Source organism: Barbatula barbatula (genome assembly GCF_947034865.1).
Source record: "Barbatula barbatula genome assembly, chromosome: 8".
NCBI lineage: Eukaryota > Metazoa > Chordata > Actinopteri > Cypriniformes > Nemacheilidae > Barbatula > Barbatula barbatula.
Genome location: NC_136771.1, coordinates 19,102,321 through 19,120,036, shown reverse-complemented (window position 1 = coordinate 19,120,036; position 17,716 = coordinate 19,102,321). Strand labels below are relative to the sequence as shown.

The following is a 17,716-nucleotide window of genomic DNA, read 5'->3' as shown; positions in this document are numbered from 1 at the left end:
AGAAAAAGACTGCAGGACAGAGGCCCTCCAGGATCAAGGTTCCCCACCCCTGGTCTAAAAGATACCAACAGAGTTTTCTATTTTGTACATAAGCAATTGTATGTGTTACAATGTTTAAATGAAGGTTGAAATTTTTATTTTGACAGAGATACTGTACATCTTTGTACACTCTGGTATACAATGTGGCTCAAATGCTAAATAAAAAATAAATAAAGCTATAATCAATTTTAGACTACAATGAAACTTTCTAAAGCTTGTGTCAAGTTAAGGTATGCACTTATACAATATTAAGATGGACAAAGTTAAAATGGTCCAAGAAAGCAAAGTACTCTCATTGTCCAGGCATACAGCAACACTTAAAAACCACTACAAAACCCACTTCACCACACCAGTCATACTATTATGGAATGAAAAACCTAATGGTTACTTGGTTGGACAGATGAGGTTGTGTGCACGGTCAGCAAAAATCCAGTGGACAAACTTCATTAGGTTTGCTTCTTAGTCCATTAGAGGCTATTCTCGATTTCAGTCTGCATTGTTAGAAAAGGCCTTTTTCATACTGATAAGTCTAATCTATCTATCTCTCCATCCATCCATCCATCTGTCTGCATTTCTCATTATGTAAAGCAGTGAACGAAAACAGTTATTTGAAGGGCACTATTCTTCTTCAGAATGGCAAAATCATCATATGTCTATAAAAGATGGCATGAGTCACCTCTGAAAAGAAAGACCAGTGAGTCAGCATCTTTGGTCAGCAGATGATGAGTAAGGACCTATCACTATCAAAAACCTGCTCTAATTCATGAATAATTCAGCAAACGAAAGGTATTCCAGGCCTTACAACATGCATGTGCACACTACAAGCACATGTCTGCAGGTTTAGAAGTGCTGGTGTCACAATGAATAGCTGATAAATAACAAAACAGTAGCAATGGTTTGAAAAGTAACGCATTTACCAAATTGATGCGCACGCACACAAGATACAGCAGACAGCAAGTCATCGAAAAGCTGCAACATTTTCAGCTCTATCGATTACGTAAAGTGTGCACAAGAGGGCACGCAGCGCAGTAAGTTTGAAATCCATGTCAACACAGAGGTGACCGAACTGCCGAGTTGCGCACGAAACGTGACACTTTCCAATGTCCATCAATTAAGATAATGAATATTGAAAACTAGCCAGTTCTAATTCAAATTCTGCTTTAGTTTCCTGTAAGCACTCGTCAGCTGGACCGGTATGACGTCCAGCAACGGTGTATGCCAAAAACACTGGGTCAAAACAACAACATCTTGGCAGCTGCGCAACACGCGCGCAGAGAGGAGAGAGAGAGAGAGAGAGAGAGAGAGAGAGAGAGAGAGAGAGAGAGAGTCTTCAGGGTACCGTCAGTTGTGGATCAGTCATACTGATGCATAAAGAAGCACACACAGACAAAATGAACAACGCTTGGTTTCTGCGCACAGTGTTACTCATATTCACATTACCTGAAGGTAAGAACATTATTATTTACGTTTAACCCTGTTTTGTTGAAAATCGACTTCTAAGTTATTTTTTATAAATACTGCGTCGTGGCGTGGCAAGTGTCCTCCGCCTATTTGCGTTCAGATGATGATTAATATCCAATGAATGATTGTTTAGCGAAAAGATTACCGTTGACACTTATTATTTTCTGCGCATCTGTTAACGTTTCTCATCGCTTGGCTCGTTCGCTTTAAATGCGCTGTCAATTAAAATACATGTTTATCTATTTGTTGTGCTCATAGCGATTAAGTGAAGCTATTACAGACAGTTTGTTTGTTAGTTCGCACATCGCGCGGGTCTCATGTGTTGCGCTCAGTGTCAATAATTAATTGGCGTGTAATTAGAGCCGATGTCAAATCTTACGCGCAACTAATTACAATTAGTTACTAATTTACTAATTACTAATTTGATATATTTGTGCTTTTATATTTTCATCAGAACGACCATAACGCATTCATTCATAACAGTTGCCGTGTCACCAATGTTCTTAACTAACGGTCAGTTTTCGGTTAACGTGTGGGGACACATCGGAGATGATTGACAGATAAGCACGAGTGCATGCAAGCAACAGATGCTTTTCGTGAGGGTCAGCGTACAGGTGTCTTCTGTCTACAGGTGTAACATAGCCTATCTACTATTTCAGCAATATCATTTAGGATAGAGCAGAACACCCTTCAAAATGAAATCGGTAACTAATGTGAAATCTTACGTTTAAGTAGAGTTTGTAGTATGTGCCCGGAACACATCCCACACCAAGGAAATGTTATAATAAATGTTAATGCTTTCCTTTTCTGCTGGTTTCGTCTGTTTGGGTGTGCGTAGCTGTCAAGGGGGTAAAAGGTAAAAGCGTTTAAAGCTCAGAGTCAGGACTGTTATGCAAATGAGATCAAATCTTTGGGTACACTGTATTATAGAGACTAATGCCCCCTTTAAACTGTGCACTTTCTTTTCCTTTCATTGTCTTGATTAACGATGTCTTATTTTACCGAAGCATCGATCATGGTGAAGTAACGGATTAGTCATTGTCGGTACAGTCATTTGGAGAATAGAAGAAGGCTTAAAACATTTGAATAACAAATCATATTTGGGTGAATGGCACATTTGCAAAAGATGAAAAAAACTGTATTTTGTTTAAAACAACAATCCATTGTAGTATTTACGACTTTTCATTATGATAGAAACCTTTTCATACATAGAAATTGTAATCCTTACTATAATGCAAAAATCACATTCTCATAACTGTAATGTCATTCCTATCTTATTATAAGAGTATCTTGTTTTTAAGTTAATGATATAAAATATGTTTTTGTTTTGAGATAAAATGACCTTTGTTTGCGTGTGATTCACTCATTATAGGACCCAGATGTCATTGTTTTAGTTTTTTGGTGTTTGTGGTGATTAAAAACTTCAGAGCAGTTTTCGTTGATAACATCACTTGACAACAAACAAAGACAGCTGTGGTGTTTTTTAGGGGTCATGCTAGCTATAAACGAATTATAATAGCCACCATGTCTGCAGCCTTCAAAAATAAATGTACGGTTGAAGAACGACGAAGAAGAACTATTCAATCGCCTTTCAAATTCTCGCATTTTATAGTGTGAAGAAAAAACATTTTCCTCTGCAAAGAAGCTTTAGTGCAACAGAAAGAGTTTGTGGATCTTTATGGTTCTTTCTGGCACCACAGACCTTTTCAGACTTTCCACTTCTCTTAAAGGAATAGTTCACCCCAAAATAAAAAATTCGGTCATCATTAATTCACCCTTATGTGGTGGAAAATCTGTATATGACTCCTTCTTACACAATAGAAGATATTTTGAAGAATGTTTGGTTACCAACATTTTATACGTGACTTTATAGTGCAGTTAAGTGACTTATGTGTGTTTGTATTCCAGGTTGGTTTAAACCTGTTATTGTCCCCGAAACCCCTCATCTGGTGGTACTCAAAGGCGAACAATTACAACTCGGTTGTCATGACGATGTAGAGGGAAACACGGGTGGGGTGCGGTGGATGAGAGATAAAGGACGTAGGATTGACGGAGAAGGAGAGAAAGATGGAGCCAGGGTCATCTCCATCGCCTCCACACAGATGCAGCATATGGGGCGCTACACCTGCGAGAACACAAACACGAGCGTGAAAAGTTCCATCTACATCTATGTAAAAGGTACGCTTGAATATGTTTACACATTTCTTCTCTTTGACTCTCAAGGGTTTGTTTGTTGTGCGTCCTTTGGCCTTAATTCCCACATTTCATTCTGAAGAACTATTTAAACTTGAATAGGAGTTTCGGAGCAGCACAAAATCGTCCTTTAGCTGTTTGTCTAAACCAGCGGTTCCCAAACTTTTTTTCCTGCGCACCCCCTTCTATGTCCCAACAGGGTTGGCGCACCCCCAATCCCCACTTAAAAAAAAAACGCAACAAAGATTTGTTTTATCGCCATATAAAGACTCATGTTTAATCATGCGCAAAAAAACAAAACACGCATGACAATAACATCAACAAAATTTCAATATAATACAACAAAGCTACGCACAAGCTTCCACTTTTAAGAGGACGAGTGACAGACACAGGCTCAGTAACAGAAAGCACGGTTATTTTCAGCCGCGTAAAAGAAACATTGCAGCAATAGGCCAGGCCTATTAAATGACCGTGGAGCTAGCATCATCATCATCATAACACAACTGTTATGGAAATTAGAATGACGGTACCTTGAATTACATTGCAATGAAGTTACAAACGATCCACAACATTAAAGAGAATAGGCTCCGAAATAGATAAAATAGGCCTAGGCTAAATAAAAACGAGGATCAATCTGAAACTTTTCAAGTGCGACAATAAGAGCAGTGTAGAAACGTAGAAGAAGACAGCTGCGGTCTTCTTCTACGTTTCTATCAAAAACTAATAAATTATAGTTTTTTATTTAAAATAAAAGCGATTACAAAGGAAATGTTTACTGTTCATGTTTTTTTATTGTATGGAAAAATCCCACTTAAAAAAACAGATCGCCATTACATTTTTCCTCTCGCGCACCCCCTGGTGGCAGCTCGCGTACCCCTGGGGGTGCGCGCACCACACTTTGGGAATCCCTGGTCTAAACCACAGTATTTGCTTTACTTACTTTTATTGAACATAAGCTTATTTCATTGTTAACTGTCATTGAATGATGCAGGTATTTGAACGGTCTGATTGTGTGATAAATTTTCTGCAAACACATAATTGTTTTCACTATTTGCTAACAGTATTTGTGACGCCTTCCCATGTTTCTGGCCTCCTAACTCTCATTTGATTCTTCGTCTTGTTTTTTGCAGATTTGGAGAATGCATTTGTACGCTCCATGTTGAATGGTCTTCTGGCCAAGGAAGGAGAGGACTGCACTTTCCCTTGTTTGGTAACGGATCCAGCTGTCAGTCAACTGTCTCTGCAGACCTGTTCTGGCTCCGCCCTGCCTGCCGAACTCACCTTCACCGCCCATCCTCAGAGAGGCATCACCATCAGAAACGTCTCCAAAGCCTTTGAAGGCTGCTATGTTTGTTCGGGGCAGATGGATGACGTGCCAGTAAAGTCAAGCCAGTATAACCTGGACGTTCGTCTAGGTGTGTTTGGGGAGGGGTAGGTTTTGGTGGATTGGTGGTTTGCAAATCTTTACTTCAGGTATATATATATATATATATATATTTATATATATATATATATATATATATATATATATATACAGATTACGAACTCGAAGGTGAGATTTTTATTTTTGGCTGAACTATCCCTTAAAACAATATAAATACAAAAAAAAAATTCTTCCCCAAATTAATCGTAACTTTGCATAATGGTATGTTTACGTTTATTCCAGACTAATACAGTAACCAGATTTGTTTACAAAATTGTGACATCGTGACTGGAATCGTTCCGTTTATCACAAAAACAAATAATAACTGATCGTCTGGGTTTATTTGTAATTCAGTTCCAGAGACAGCGCCAGCACTCAACCTATCCGGATCGGAAAATCTGATCCTGATCCAGGACCAGGAGTTTGAGGTCACCTGCAGTACCATCAACATCAACTATGATTTCCATCTGAGTTGGAGCCTCCCTTCTGAAGCGGTTAGATCAAAAGCCTCTAAGTTTATAGCATGATTACATACATCACATTGTCAAATCTTATCTGTTGAAACATTTCAATAATAATTTAGGTAGCATTGGAAACCCATAACTCCCGCATCCTCATTGGCTCTCGAGGATATCAGCGCTCAGTAACAGTGAGGATCAAATCGGTGAAAATTAGCGATTCAGGAGTTTATCGCTGCCAAGCACAGAATGAGAGGGGCGTCTCCACAGCGACAGTCAATTTGGAGGTTTACGGTAAGAAGAAGAAGCAAAAAAAGAAATTGCATGTGGAAATGTTTTGCCTTTCCGTTATAGGGTTCAACGTAAACAAACGTTATGTTGCTCAAACTTAGCTTTAACTTCATTTTAATTTAACAGGTAAAAAATAATATGAATAAATATTTTTCATTTAATACAATTATTATACAATAATATATGAATGTAAATTAATATAAATATTAATGAAATATAAAATAAATGTTCACCCAGCACGTTATCCAGTTGATGTTTTTGGATGCTGTATAATGACTATAGAATATTACAATATTTACTATTTTGAAAAACAGCTTTTGCATTCTGCATAACACAGGCATTCACATTCAGTTTATAAATTTGATTAGATTTTTTTTATTTAGTTTGATTGGGAGCTTCAATAAGCTGCCTGACAAATGCAGCATCTTAGCTTGATTCAATCTTGATTTGGCATTTGTTTTTGCAACATAAACCTGATAAACCATTTTGTAGATTTGGATCTTTCTCAGTTCAAGTTCTGTTAACAAAAACTGACTGGGAGAGTTGCCAAGATGTCTGTCAAATGAACTGGCTTTCCTTAAAGGGACATTGCTTTAACCTGCTTACAAAATACATTTTCAAACCATTTACAGCATTGCCAGTCTGGATGTTTTTGTTTGTGTACGGCAGAGCACGGATTCATTAACCTCACAGAGGGAGAGGGCCGTGTGATGGAGGTGAGAGAGGGGGAGAGTCTAACTCTCAGCGTGGAGATGACATCGTACCCCAAACCCAAGGATGTCAGCTGGACCTACAACAACCAAGAGCTGAAAAACACATCCGAGCACGTCATCACGCTTCACAACCAGCAATACAGGTACACACACACACAAACAGATCATTCTGTTGTAACCCCGCCTCTGTTTTTGAACTGTGATAAGCATCTGACTGATATCTATCCCCAAAACAAGTATGTTTGTTTTTAAATTAACTTCCGTGACCTGAATTGTAAGATTGGTGAGCAAACATGAGTCACTAAGTATATTTTTTCATTAAAAAATCTTATTCATAAAGAAATAAATAGCCCTAAGAGATAAACAAAGAGTTCCAAAGTAAACTGTTTTAAACGAACTTCATGCACATGCTAATACAGTCAGTGTCAATATAAACCACACGGATGATAAGGAGACTGAGTGCAACCTTTAATTTGATACTAAATATTGTTTGTCTTATGCTACAGGTACATTAGTGAACTGAGACTCGTTCGAGTTCATGGGTCAGAGGGCGGGATCTACACTTTCTCGGCCAATCACAAACATGCATCAGTCAATCAGTCATTCACCGTCCATGTTATATGTGAGTTGGACGAATTGTATAGGGTCAGTTTACCCCAAAATAAAAATTCTGTCATCATGTACTCGCCCTCGAGATGTTCCAAATGTGTAAACAATTTGTTCTGTAGAACTGAGAGAAGGATATTTGGAAGAATGCTTGTAAACAGTTCTTGGCCACCATTGACTACCATAGTAGGAAAAAGTACAACAGTAAAAAATGCCAGAGAACAATTTGCCTTCCAACATTGTTCAAAAATATACTATTTTAAGAGCAACAAAGACATTTATAAAGCAATTTTTCCTGTTATGGTATTCATCAACTTTTTTAGGTTACAAGCATTCTTCAAAATTACTTTCTCTGTTTATTAGAACAAAGAAATGTATACAGATTTGGAACAACTCAAGGGTGAATAGGCTAAATGATGACAGAATATTTATTTTGGGGTGCACTGTTCCTTTAATATTCACATTTGAATACAGTATTTTTCAATACACTTTAGTTTACACAACTTTTTGTTTATTTCTTTGACTCTTTCATTCAGGTAAACCTGTAATTGTTGCCCAGGAGGGTCCGGTTGATGGACAGGTGAGGTGTGTGGCTTCAGGATTCCCCGTCCCTAAAATATCTTGGTATTACTGCGAGCCTCCACATACACGGTATGACTCACACACAGACTTACTATATATAAGTCTTAAGTCATCGCTATAAACTGTAATTGGTCGTATTCTTTTGGCTCCGACAGGTGCTCCAACCTGTTGAATTCAACGCAGGAAGATGACGAGGTTGCTATAGTAACAGTGTCAGGGTCAGAGTTTGGACGGAGTGAGGTGGAAAGCCGGCTTAATGTCAGCAAAGGAAAATATCACACTCTTGAGTGTGTGGCCACAACGCAGGGCGAACAGGCCTTCACCTTGTTTTCCATCAGTGGTGAGAGTGCACACACACGTTGGGTTTCCCTTATTTTGATGCTGTACAAACTGTATCTTATATTCCCTAACCCTCACTTTACACCCAAACCAAAACCTCACAGAAACCTTTTCTGCATTTTTACATTAGTCTGATTTTCAGCTCACTTTGTATTGTTACAATGTCCATAGTATACTGTGCGTAAATGAAAAATGTTTATTCTTTCTCTTACTGTGTTAATTGTCAGCAAATGTCAGGAGTGGTCAAAGGACTTTTGGTGATGAATAAACGTGTATTCTATGTCCAGATAGCACAGAGAAATAGAAAACATTGTAACAATACCAAGCAGGTTGAAAATCGGCAGTTACCCTTCAACCATTAATTGTACCAGTGGGATTGATCTTGGAATAATTCAGGTTCCTGGTAACACTGCTTGTATTTCTTAATTAGGACAGACAGATGTTAACATAACCCTTAACGTTGCTTTCAAGTCCTCCTGGGAAATTCCTATTCAAGAACTTGGAAGCTGTAATTACAGTGTGCTTGTTTAGAAAGAACAGATTCATTAGATCTATTCACACCCATACACCCACCAACACCAACACCCACACACCTAGACATACATACACACACGATAACATATAATCCCTGTATATTATCAGACACTGAGCTTGTTGACAGATCGGGGATTATGATTTTGTGCAGCGTGTGCACGTTGAGATTCGATACTGACACTAAGCTCCACAATCCTCTGAACAACAGATGCAAAACACTCACAAACAGCTCTAGCTTTATAGCAGACAGAATGAACGAAGTATAGTACGCAACAGTTTAACTGAGTTCATGTGTTAAATCTTCTGTTTCTTAGAAAGAACTGTGCCCCATAAACTCTTTACACCTCTGTTGTCTGGTGTCGTGTCCACTGCTGTTCTGCTCAGCCTCATTCTGATCGTGCTGCTCTACAAATACATGCAGGTACACACACGCACGCACGCACGCACGCACGCACGCACACACACACACACACACACACACACACACACACATAAACACCACACAAAGTGGCGTGCACGGATCTCTGCTAGGGCAGGGGCTGAAGGACCAAAAAAGTTATATAACTATAACAAATAAAATAGCATTAAGTGTATTTTTACAGTGTCTAAACAGGTGCAGTAATGATTTATTAAATATACATTTATACCAATAGGGAGATAAAAAATACTGTATAATAACTTCTATTTTACTGTTCAAAACGGTATGAATCAAGAGGGTAATCAAGTTAAATTTGTGTAACATTTTGTTTATATTTGAGGGCTGTATCATATACTGTAGATGGACTGTCATTTAATCAAAGTTGTTTAATGCTATACCGTAAATGGTAGAGAATTGACTTGGGGGTTTAACTTAGATGCTTTTTCCCAAAACATGCAATTTAACAGCATTTATAAAAAAATTAACCTTCCATTAAAGGAACCTACCATTTCTTTTCCACTGGAATTTACATGCCAACTTGGCAAAATGAAGACATCCCAAAAAAACTATAGAATCCTGACCAAAACAAATAGAAAATGTACTGGTTTTAATGGAAACTATAGTGGTGTCTATTGGTACAGAATGTGATGGATTCTATCGGTGGGGTGTTATCTGGGAGATTAATCCTATTGGAATAATGGCCAAAAACACACTACAGAAAGGAATTTTGTTTTCAGAAAAAACTGGTTCATAGTGATATTTGAATGGAACCATTAAAATGTCTGTGATGGTTGGTTTCTATTGTTTTTTCTATTGCAGAAGCTGCATGGCATTTGTTTATTTACACTTGGGTTAAATTTTTTACCGAAATGGTACAAAGAAGGTTCCCTATCATTAAAACGGTGAAAGACTTTAGATTAATGTTTTAAAACTCCCATTATAATCGATGAAATTGACTACTAAACTGTTGTTTATGATGAATTAGGTGAAATTTCTTATTTAGACGCCTCTGATTGGCTATTACGTTACTAATCTTAACAGATCCATCTGTCACTGGTTGTAATGCTAAACCCAGTAAAAATGCACCAGCCCATACAGATCTTCATGTATTGCTCTAATATATTAGTATTATTATCTCTTCCCCATTTATCATTTATTTGGACGTATATTTGTTTTTTGCCTCAACAAATTTCTGATCTTGCCTGTAACTAATACTTAAAAAGCACATTGGGACATTGAATTACCTTGAATTTATGGACCATAACCTGCACGCTGCCACATTAGCTACAACAGTATGGCACATTTTGTCTGTGCTACCTGCTGCTTCTGTTGCTGTGAAGTAGCTAGAGACACGGAGCACACACACAAACACACACACAAACACAGATATGATGCTGTAAATGTTAGCAGTACAGTAAGGTTTAAAGAAAATAACTTAAGAAAATACTTATGTTTCACTTAAGTGTCTGCTGTTATTTTTTATGTTGCCATAGAAACCTAAATATGAGATCCATTGGAAGGTGATAGACAGTTTTGATGGAAACAATTACACCTACATAGACCCCACACAGCTGCCTTATGACCCCAAATGGGAGTTTCCACGAGAAAGACTGCGCTTTGGTAAACGTTCACACACACACACACACAGAATATAAACCACGTAAAGTTGATAAGTAAACAAACTGTCAGCATAGATTTCTGTTGTAAGGTCAGGCCTTTCATATATTTTTTTTGCACTTCCTGTCTTTTAAATGTTTTTCATTAGCTTTGTAAGCATAGGTGTACAGTATGTATACACTGAAACATTTGGCACCAGTCAAATGCTCTGTAAGTGTCTTTTTGCTGCTACTTTATTTCTGTTCAATAAACCACACACATCTCAATAACATTGTGACAAGAGCTCTAGAGATCATAAGTGCTTGTATTGAACAGAAGTAAAATAGCAACAGTAAAATACAAAACTGGAATTAAAGGGATACTCCACCCAAAAAAATGAAAATTCTGTTATGAATTACTACCCCCCCAAGATGTTCCAAACCTGTATACAATTCTTTGATCTGTTGAACAGAAAGATATTTAGAAATATGTTAGCAACTGAGATTTCTGGGACATCATTGACTACCTTAGTATAGGAAACATTTTAAATGAGTCTAAGATGCCCTGGAATTGTTTGCTTTCCTAAATATCTCATTTTGTGTTTATCAGAACCAAACAAATAATACAATTGTTTTTTCCTATTATGGTAGTCAATGATGTGCCAGACATTTTCCAAATATGTTATTTTTTGTGTTCATGAGAAGAAAGAAATCCATACAGGTTTGAAACATGAGGGTGAACAGAATTGTAATTTAAAGCAAGTACCCTTTAAAGCAAGACGTTAGTTTCAAACTATACATAACCCTGACCATACTGAACATACTCAATAAAGAAAGTGTACGTTTTTTATATACTGGTTCAAATGAAACACACATTGTTCATGATTTGTGAAATTGTACGAAGTTGTGTGTATAAAAAGTTCACGTGTAATTTTAAGTTTTTAGCAAGCCGACACTGACCTGTACTATAATGTTTTGTGGTAACATTGATGATTACATTTTTGTTTGTGATGATGAAGGTAAAACTCTTGGCTCTGGAGCTTTCGGTAAAGTAGTAGCAGCTACGGCATATGGACTCTGCTCGGCAGACACGGTGACCACTGTTGCTGTTAAAATGCTGAAACGTGAGTATTCTTCTGCATTTGTCTTAATGCATTGAAATGTTGCAATCGTTGTTTATTATATATGTCTCTTATGCATGCATGTGTATCTGTGTGTGTGTTTTTCCCAAAGCGAGCGCTCACTCCACTGAGAAAGAGGCTCTTATGTCCGAGCTGAAAGTACTCAGCTACCTTGGTAGCCATATCAACATTGTCAACCTGCTTGGGGCCTGTACGGTAGGAGGTAAGAGGATGAAGGAACAGTTCACCTAAAAAGGAAAAAGCTAGTCACTCGCCATCATGTTGTTTTTATCTGGAGATCAATTGTATAGCATTGTTTTACCAATGCAGAGGACAGGTGGTTTGATTCAGGGACCACACATACTGATATAAAAATAGATGAAATGCTAGTCAGTTTAAAATAGTATAAAATACAGTATAAAATATAAATTTTCAAAACAATTAAGTACTTTTTTCGTCTATCTGATTCATTTGAAGTATTTATACCAAACAAGGAGCTTTTTCTCTTCCAACAGGCCCCACTTTAGTGATTACAGAATACTGTTGCTACGGCGACCTGTTGAACTTCCTTAGGAGAAAGAGAGATGCATTTTTTAGTTCCAAAACAGGAGACGGATATTACAAAAATCTGCTCAGCCAAACACAGCCTTCACGGTAAGAAGTGCTTTTCCGATAGAGGTGGTCTACCGTTCCTGAGAGTATGGACGTCTTTTGTTTAGTTTTGATAATGTGATACATCATCTATTGTATGTTTACATACGCACACAGGGAAGGCACTGATAATGGATACATGCCCATGAGGTCCTATCAGAAGAGATCCAATCAGACAGGTATAACTGAACAGAATAAAAAATAAACTGCTGCCACTTTACACCACCTTACATTATTTTACATACTCCGTTCTGTATCATCTCTCATGTTTCAGAATGGTGTGATAATAAAGACGATCTCTCTTTGGATACCGAGGATCTGCTAAGCTTTTCATATCAAGTGGCTAAAGGCATGGACTTTCTCACATCCAAAAATGTAAGTGTGTGTTACTTTTATCCAGTTTCATAATCATACTGTTATCATATTTTGTATGTAGCATTTTGTATTATTATTTATATATAAATGGAGGTTAATGTTTATATGTCGAAATATACATAAATACAGCTGTTTGTTGGTATATGTAATTAATTGATTTATTTTAATGCATTTGTTAATATAAATATAATTGTGTATTTTTTGTTCATGTGAGCTAATGCATTCAGAAAAACTATTTAAATACAGCCGCGCAAATGAGACCATTTCAGAGACCGTTTTTCTGATTTTAAAATGCACTCTTTATTTGTATGTGTTTAGCTAAAATTATCATTTTTGTTTCATTCTGTGAACTACTAATACTCAAAATTTCGAATGAACATATTGTTTCTATTTACATTTATTTGCAGAAAACTAACCCTGGAGAAATTCAAAATAACAGAAACGATGCTCTGTATTTTTTCAGACCTCAAAGAAAAGAAGTTCAAATTCACTTTTAAGCAATACAACAGTAATACCTCTACATGTATTCAGTATTCAGGCAAAGTAAAAAAAAAAAACATTTTTATCGATTTTTAGCGCAGTTTCCATGTGTCTTGTCAGTCAAGTCGCTGATTTGAAATGAAAATTTGGAATGGTCTCTGAATTTTTGGATGAAATGAAATCTATTAAATGCTGTAAAAGTATGTGTATGTTTATGTTTATGTTAAATAATATAGTCAACAAATGGAACCCTACTATCTAGAATATGTCCCTGTTTGCTTATAAATACATGTATTTATGTGTGTCGATGTGTATATCCACAGTGTATCCACAGAGATCTGGCCGCCAGGAATGTTTTGCTGACTCAGGGTCGGCTCGCAAAGATATGTGATTTTGGTCTGGCACGTGACATCACTAGAGACTCCAGCTACGTCCTGAGAGGAAATGTGAGTGGTGTCTTTCTGTCAGGCTCCATATCTAATATATATTGCATTATTTATAAATCACAAAAGATTATGATCTTGTAGCATTGAGTTAAGATTATAAGTTTATGAAACTCAAAGCATATCACATACTACATAGCCGTGTGGACATCACTTGACATGTGTGTATACAGTAAGTGTTGGCCATATTACCAGCACTGCAAGCCTCCTCTGGCACTGAGCCTGTTTCTGCTGCACGTATAGCATGCTGAACTCAGCAGAACATTTGGTGAAAATGCATTATAAATGCATTTAGCAACGCAATATTTTGCACTGTAGGCTGCTGTGAAAAAAAGATGGCCTTTGTGCATATACAGTACTGCAAGCACACAAACAGTAATTCAGTAAACCTGACTTAAGAGCCAAGCTAATTTTAAAAGACTTTGGGTTCTCTTTGTGCATGTTTTTTATATAAATTTCACTAGATTTCAGCATTTAGAACAATGTATAATAACCACTATCAATGTGTTCAACTGTCAATGCGTGGATGTGATAATACAGAAATCATGTGTCTGTGTACACCTATGTGGTATAAAACAAGCATACAGATAAAACAATCTAAAAGCTTTTGTCATCCTAATTGATGGTGTATTGTCTGTCTAGGCACGTCTACCGGTCAAGTGGATGTCTCCAGAGAGTCTGTTTGCTTGCGTGTATACTTTCGAGAGCGACGTCTGGTCCTACGGCATCTTACTGTGGGAGATCTTTTCTCTGGGTCTGTACAAGCTAATATCAGATGTTGATTTACAGTTAGTGCGGTTTAGTGCACAATACAGTTCAGTGCATTTAGCTGAGCCATGATCAAAGTCTTATAAGCTTAAACTCTGTTTACAGGTAACACACCATATCCTGGGATTCAAGTTGGGTCCACGTTCTATAAGATGATACAAGATGGATACAGAATGACTGAGCCTGAGTTTGCCCCAAGTGAAATGTATGGGAACGTGTGTGTATATACATTTATGACTGTGCCTTTTAGATTTTTCAAGTAAAAAAGTAAATGCATAAACTCAACTTGATAATAATAATTTGATTAGTGTAACAAACATGCAATATTTTTAAATCATGTTGTGTATCATCGCGATTTTGTGCTCGTGTCATCAGTTATGAGGTCATGAGATGGTGCTGGAGTGCCGACCCTCTGAAGAGACCAACCTTCAAGAAACTGTTGGAACGTACCGAACTGCTGCTGTCGGAAACCACCAAACACGTATGTTGAGTCAGGGGCAACTTTTGATTATTAATAACAAAACAATAATACAAAAATAACCGTGATTTAATTAAACTGAACCGATCTAATTAGGTTTGTTTCTATTTGTGTCTCTCAGGATTACCTGAATCTAAGTACTAGTGGCAGCTGTGAGGCATTTGTTCCTCCAAACCTGCAGAGGGCGCAACGGCTGAGCTCAATAGGCAGCTCTACAGCCTCGACTCAACCACTGCTGCAGGCCACCAATGATGTTTTCCTGGAACCACAAATCGTATAAATAACAATTGACAACACCTGATTTTTTTTGTTTTGCCTCACGATCAGTTTCCATATTTGTTACCGGAACAAAGCCAACAGCCTTACCCCTTATTTATAGTCAGACTTCTTTAATTATGGCTTATAAAAGCTCTCTTTAGCTCAATGCAACTTTACTGGCCTTGTCTACCAGTACCAGTGTGTTTTAAAAGCTACAAATAACAGATCTCACATGAATTTGTATCTATTTTACGAGATATCTAATTCGAATCAATGCTTATGATTTTAAGGCCAAAATGCGTATTTACAAGCGAACACGCAATTTACATGTTAACGCATTCGTTTTACACGTTCTATATAAATCGTACAAAAACATGACTATTAGAAAAACTGTCATACCGAAGCCCCTCGCCCAAACTTCACCCCTAATCTTAACATCAGTGGTGTAAAAACAAATCGAAAAAAAATAAATGAGACTGTTCGAATTTATACGAATCAGCCATCTTGTAAAATAGTTATGAATTGTAGTGAAATCGTGTTGAGCATTCTGTGTTAAAGGTACCAGCAATTTTGGGGCGCTCAGCAACAGCGGGTTTCCCCTTTTGCGGCAGCTGGCTTGTTACATTCAGTACACTGTGTGTTGGTCACGTTTTTAAGCAAAGATAGCTGCCTATATTATATATACTTTTAACTATACATTAAAAAACCTGACCATAAAAAACATGCCGTTTATTGAAACCTTGTGGAGCTCAACCTGCATCCCCAAAGTTAAGATCCTCTCCTGTAAGTACAGCTGGGCTCCATTGCATTGTTTCGAGCTACAGTATTTAGAGGCTATAGACGTGTCATCATTTAACCGGAGCGGGCCCCATGGGTGGCAAAACACTATTGACTGCTTATAATATCAGGAAACGCAATTCTGCAACATTTTTGTGTCCAGGAAGTCGTAAGGATCACAGTCAAGTCCAGTTGCTTGTAATTTCAGCAAATAATTGCAGGGTTTTAGTTCCGGTTTCTTTGTTTCTCCTATTCTCCTCAGCCACTTTGTGGGTGTTTTGCCACCCAGGGGAGCGCGTCCTGACATGTTCACAGGGGAAAGTGACATCAATGCATACCCTCTATAGTATTTTGGGTGAATACGCAGCAAACACAGCACTATCCTGACATGCAGCGTGTTCACATGAGCCAGACAAGCATTTAGATATATAACCAATGACCTCACCAGAGACAAATGACTAACTTTAATGGACATGCAGTGTTATTCAAGTCATTTTCGGCCTTGATTCTCGAGTCGCTTAGATCTTTGCTCAACACATCAATATCTTGAGCACTTAAGTAATACCGATGGATCGAGCGTCTCATGCCTGCTGATATCTTCTTTAGTAACTTCAGCATGTGATTATTACTCCCTCAGTGACTGTTATAATGCACTATTGATTTGAATGCGATATTGTATCATTGTCTGTGACATTTTCACCTCAGAGGTACGTACTACTATTATTGTTTACATTTTTGTTTTGTGTTTTTATGTTTGATATTGAATTTGAAATAGTGCATACAGGTATGTATATTTATGATGCCATTAAGAGGCTTGACGCTATGAAAACTGAGATATTTAAATTGCACATTAATGTTTGTTGAAGTGACTTTTGCCGGGTTTTAGTCTCTGGCTAATGTGGCTAGCTGTAGTTTGAGGATTTAGACTACAAATATAGCGACTGACATTCAGGTACATGGCTTTTTTAACCAGTTTGATGGCAGGCTAAGTATTCTAGTAGAAGTTATTCTAGCTTAGCTGGATGTATCGGCTGATATATACAGATCTTAAAAAGATGTAAACACGTGAAATGTTTTTGATTGTTGACTGTGACGAATGACTTGAAATGCTATGAGATTTAAGATTTGACTTTGTAAATATCTGAAGTGTTAGCTATTTTTTCAACTTTTAGTGTGTTTTGTTTCTGAAGGAAAAGGGCCGGAAGGGAATGATGTTATGTTTTGATACAGACTGAGTGAAAATAAAAATATACGATTGATAAATTTGTATTTATGCAAAAGGATTACAATGCAGGGGCAACCATGCAGTATATAATTCATAAGTAGCTTGATTCTACTAAAGGTAAACATGTTTATCTATTCCAGTAATTCTATTAAAAACCAATGTTAATGCTATAGACCACTTTGCAAGGTGTAAACACTGGTACAGCAGTACTTCCAGATGAATTTTTTTAAATCGTACATATATAAATACATCTTAAACTTATTCATACAACATGTTGATTCACTTATAAATGTTGGTTGTATTCGGTTCAAACATTCGCTCAGCCTTAAAAAACTGAAACTGAAAGTTGGACCAGCGTTGTTTTTTTCTTCCAAAATTCAATTTTAAAGAACTTTGTTTCCATCGGTGTTGCAAGAGTTATAGAAGGGCCTTTTCTGTTCTGAAATGACACTTCCCCTGTGCACAAATCATTGATGGGTTTGTGTGAT

The 17,716-nt window shown here is 37.3% G+C and overlaps 1 protein-coding gene across 1 annotated transcript; it reads left to right on the top strand.

Moving 5' to 3' along the window:
* Positions 1–1,399: 1,399 nt before the first annotated feature.
* On the top strand, positions 1,400–17,564 carry kitb (KIT proto-oncogene, receptor tyrosine kinase b). The gene is made up of 21 exons (XM_079461973.1): positions 1,400–1,485; positions 3,409–3,678; positions 4,824–5,108; positions 5,471–5,610; positions 5,700–5,868; positions 6,535–6,721; positions 7,085–7,200; positions 7,721–7,835; positions 7,922–8,106; positions 8,954–9,060; positions 10,551–10,677; positions 11,672–11,776; positions 11,886–11,996; positions 12,289–12,427; positions 12,542–12,603; positions 12,699–12,799; positions 13,603–13,725; positions 14,365–14,476; positions 14,596–14,695; positions 14,866–14,971; positions 15,090–17,564. Exons 1-21 carry the CDS (start codon positions 1,404–1,406, stop codon positions 15,246–15,248), a joined length of 2,901 nt encoding a protein of 966 aa, XP_079318099.1. The 5' UTR covers positions 1,400–1,403; the 3' UTR covers positions 15,249–17,564.
* The last annotated feature ends 152 nt before the right edge of the window (positions 17,565–17,716 follow it).

Bases quoted from the DNA above. Each gene is read 5' to 3' on its own strand.
- kitb (XM_079461973.1), top strand. From the start codon at position 1,404: ATGCATAAAGAAGCACACACAGACAAAATGAACAACGCTTGGTTTCTG. The intron at 1,486-3,408 runs GTAAGAACATTA...TTTGTATTCCAG, and splicing joins CATATTCACATTACCTGAAG to GTTGGTTTAAACCTGTTATT. The intron at 9,061-10,550 runs GTACACACACGC...ATGTTGCCATAG, and splicing joins TGCTCTACAAATACATGCAG to AAACCTAAATATGAGATCCA.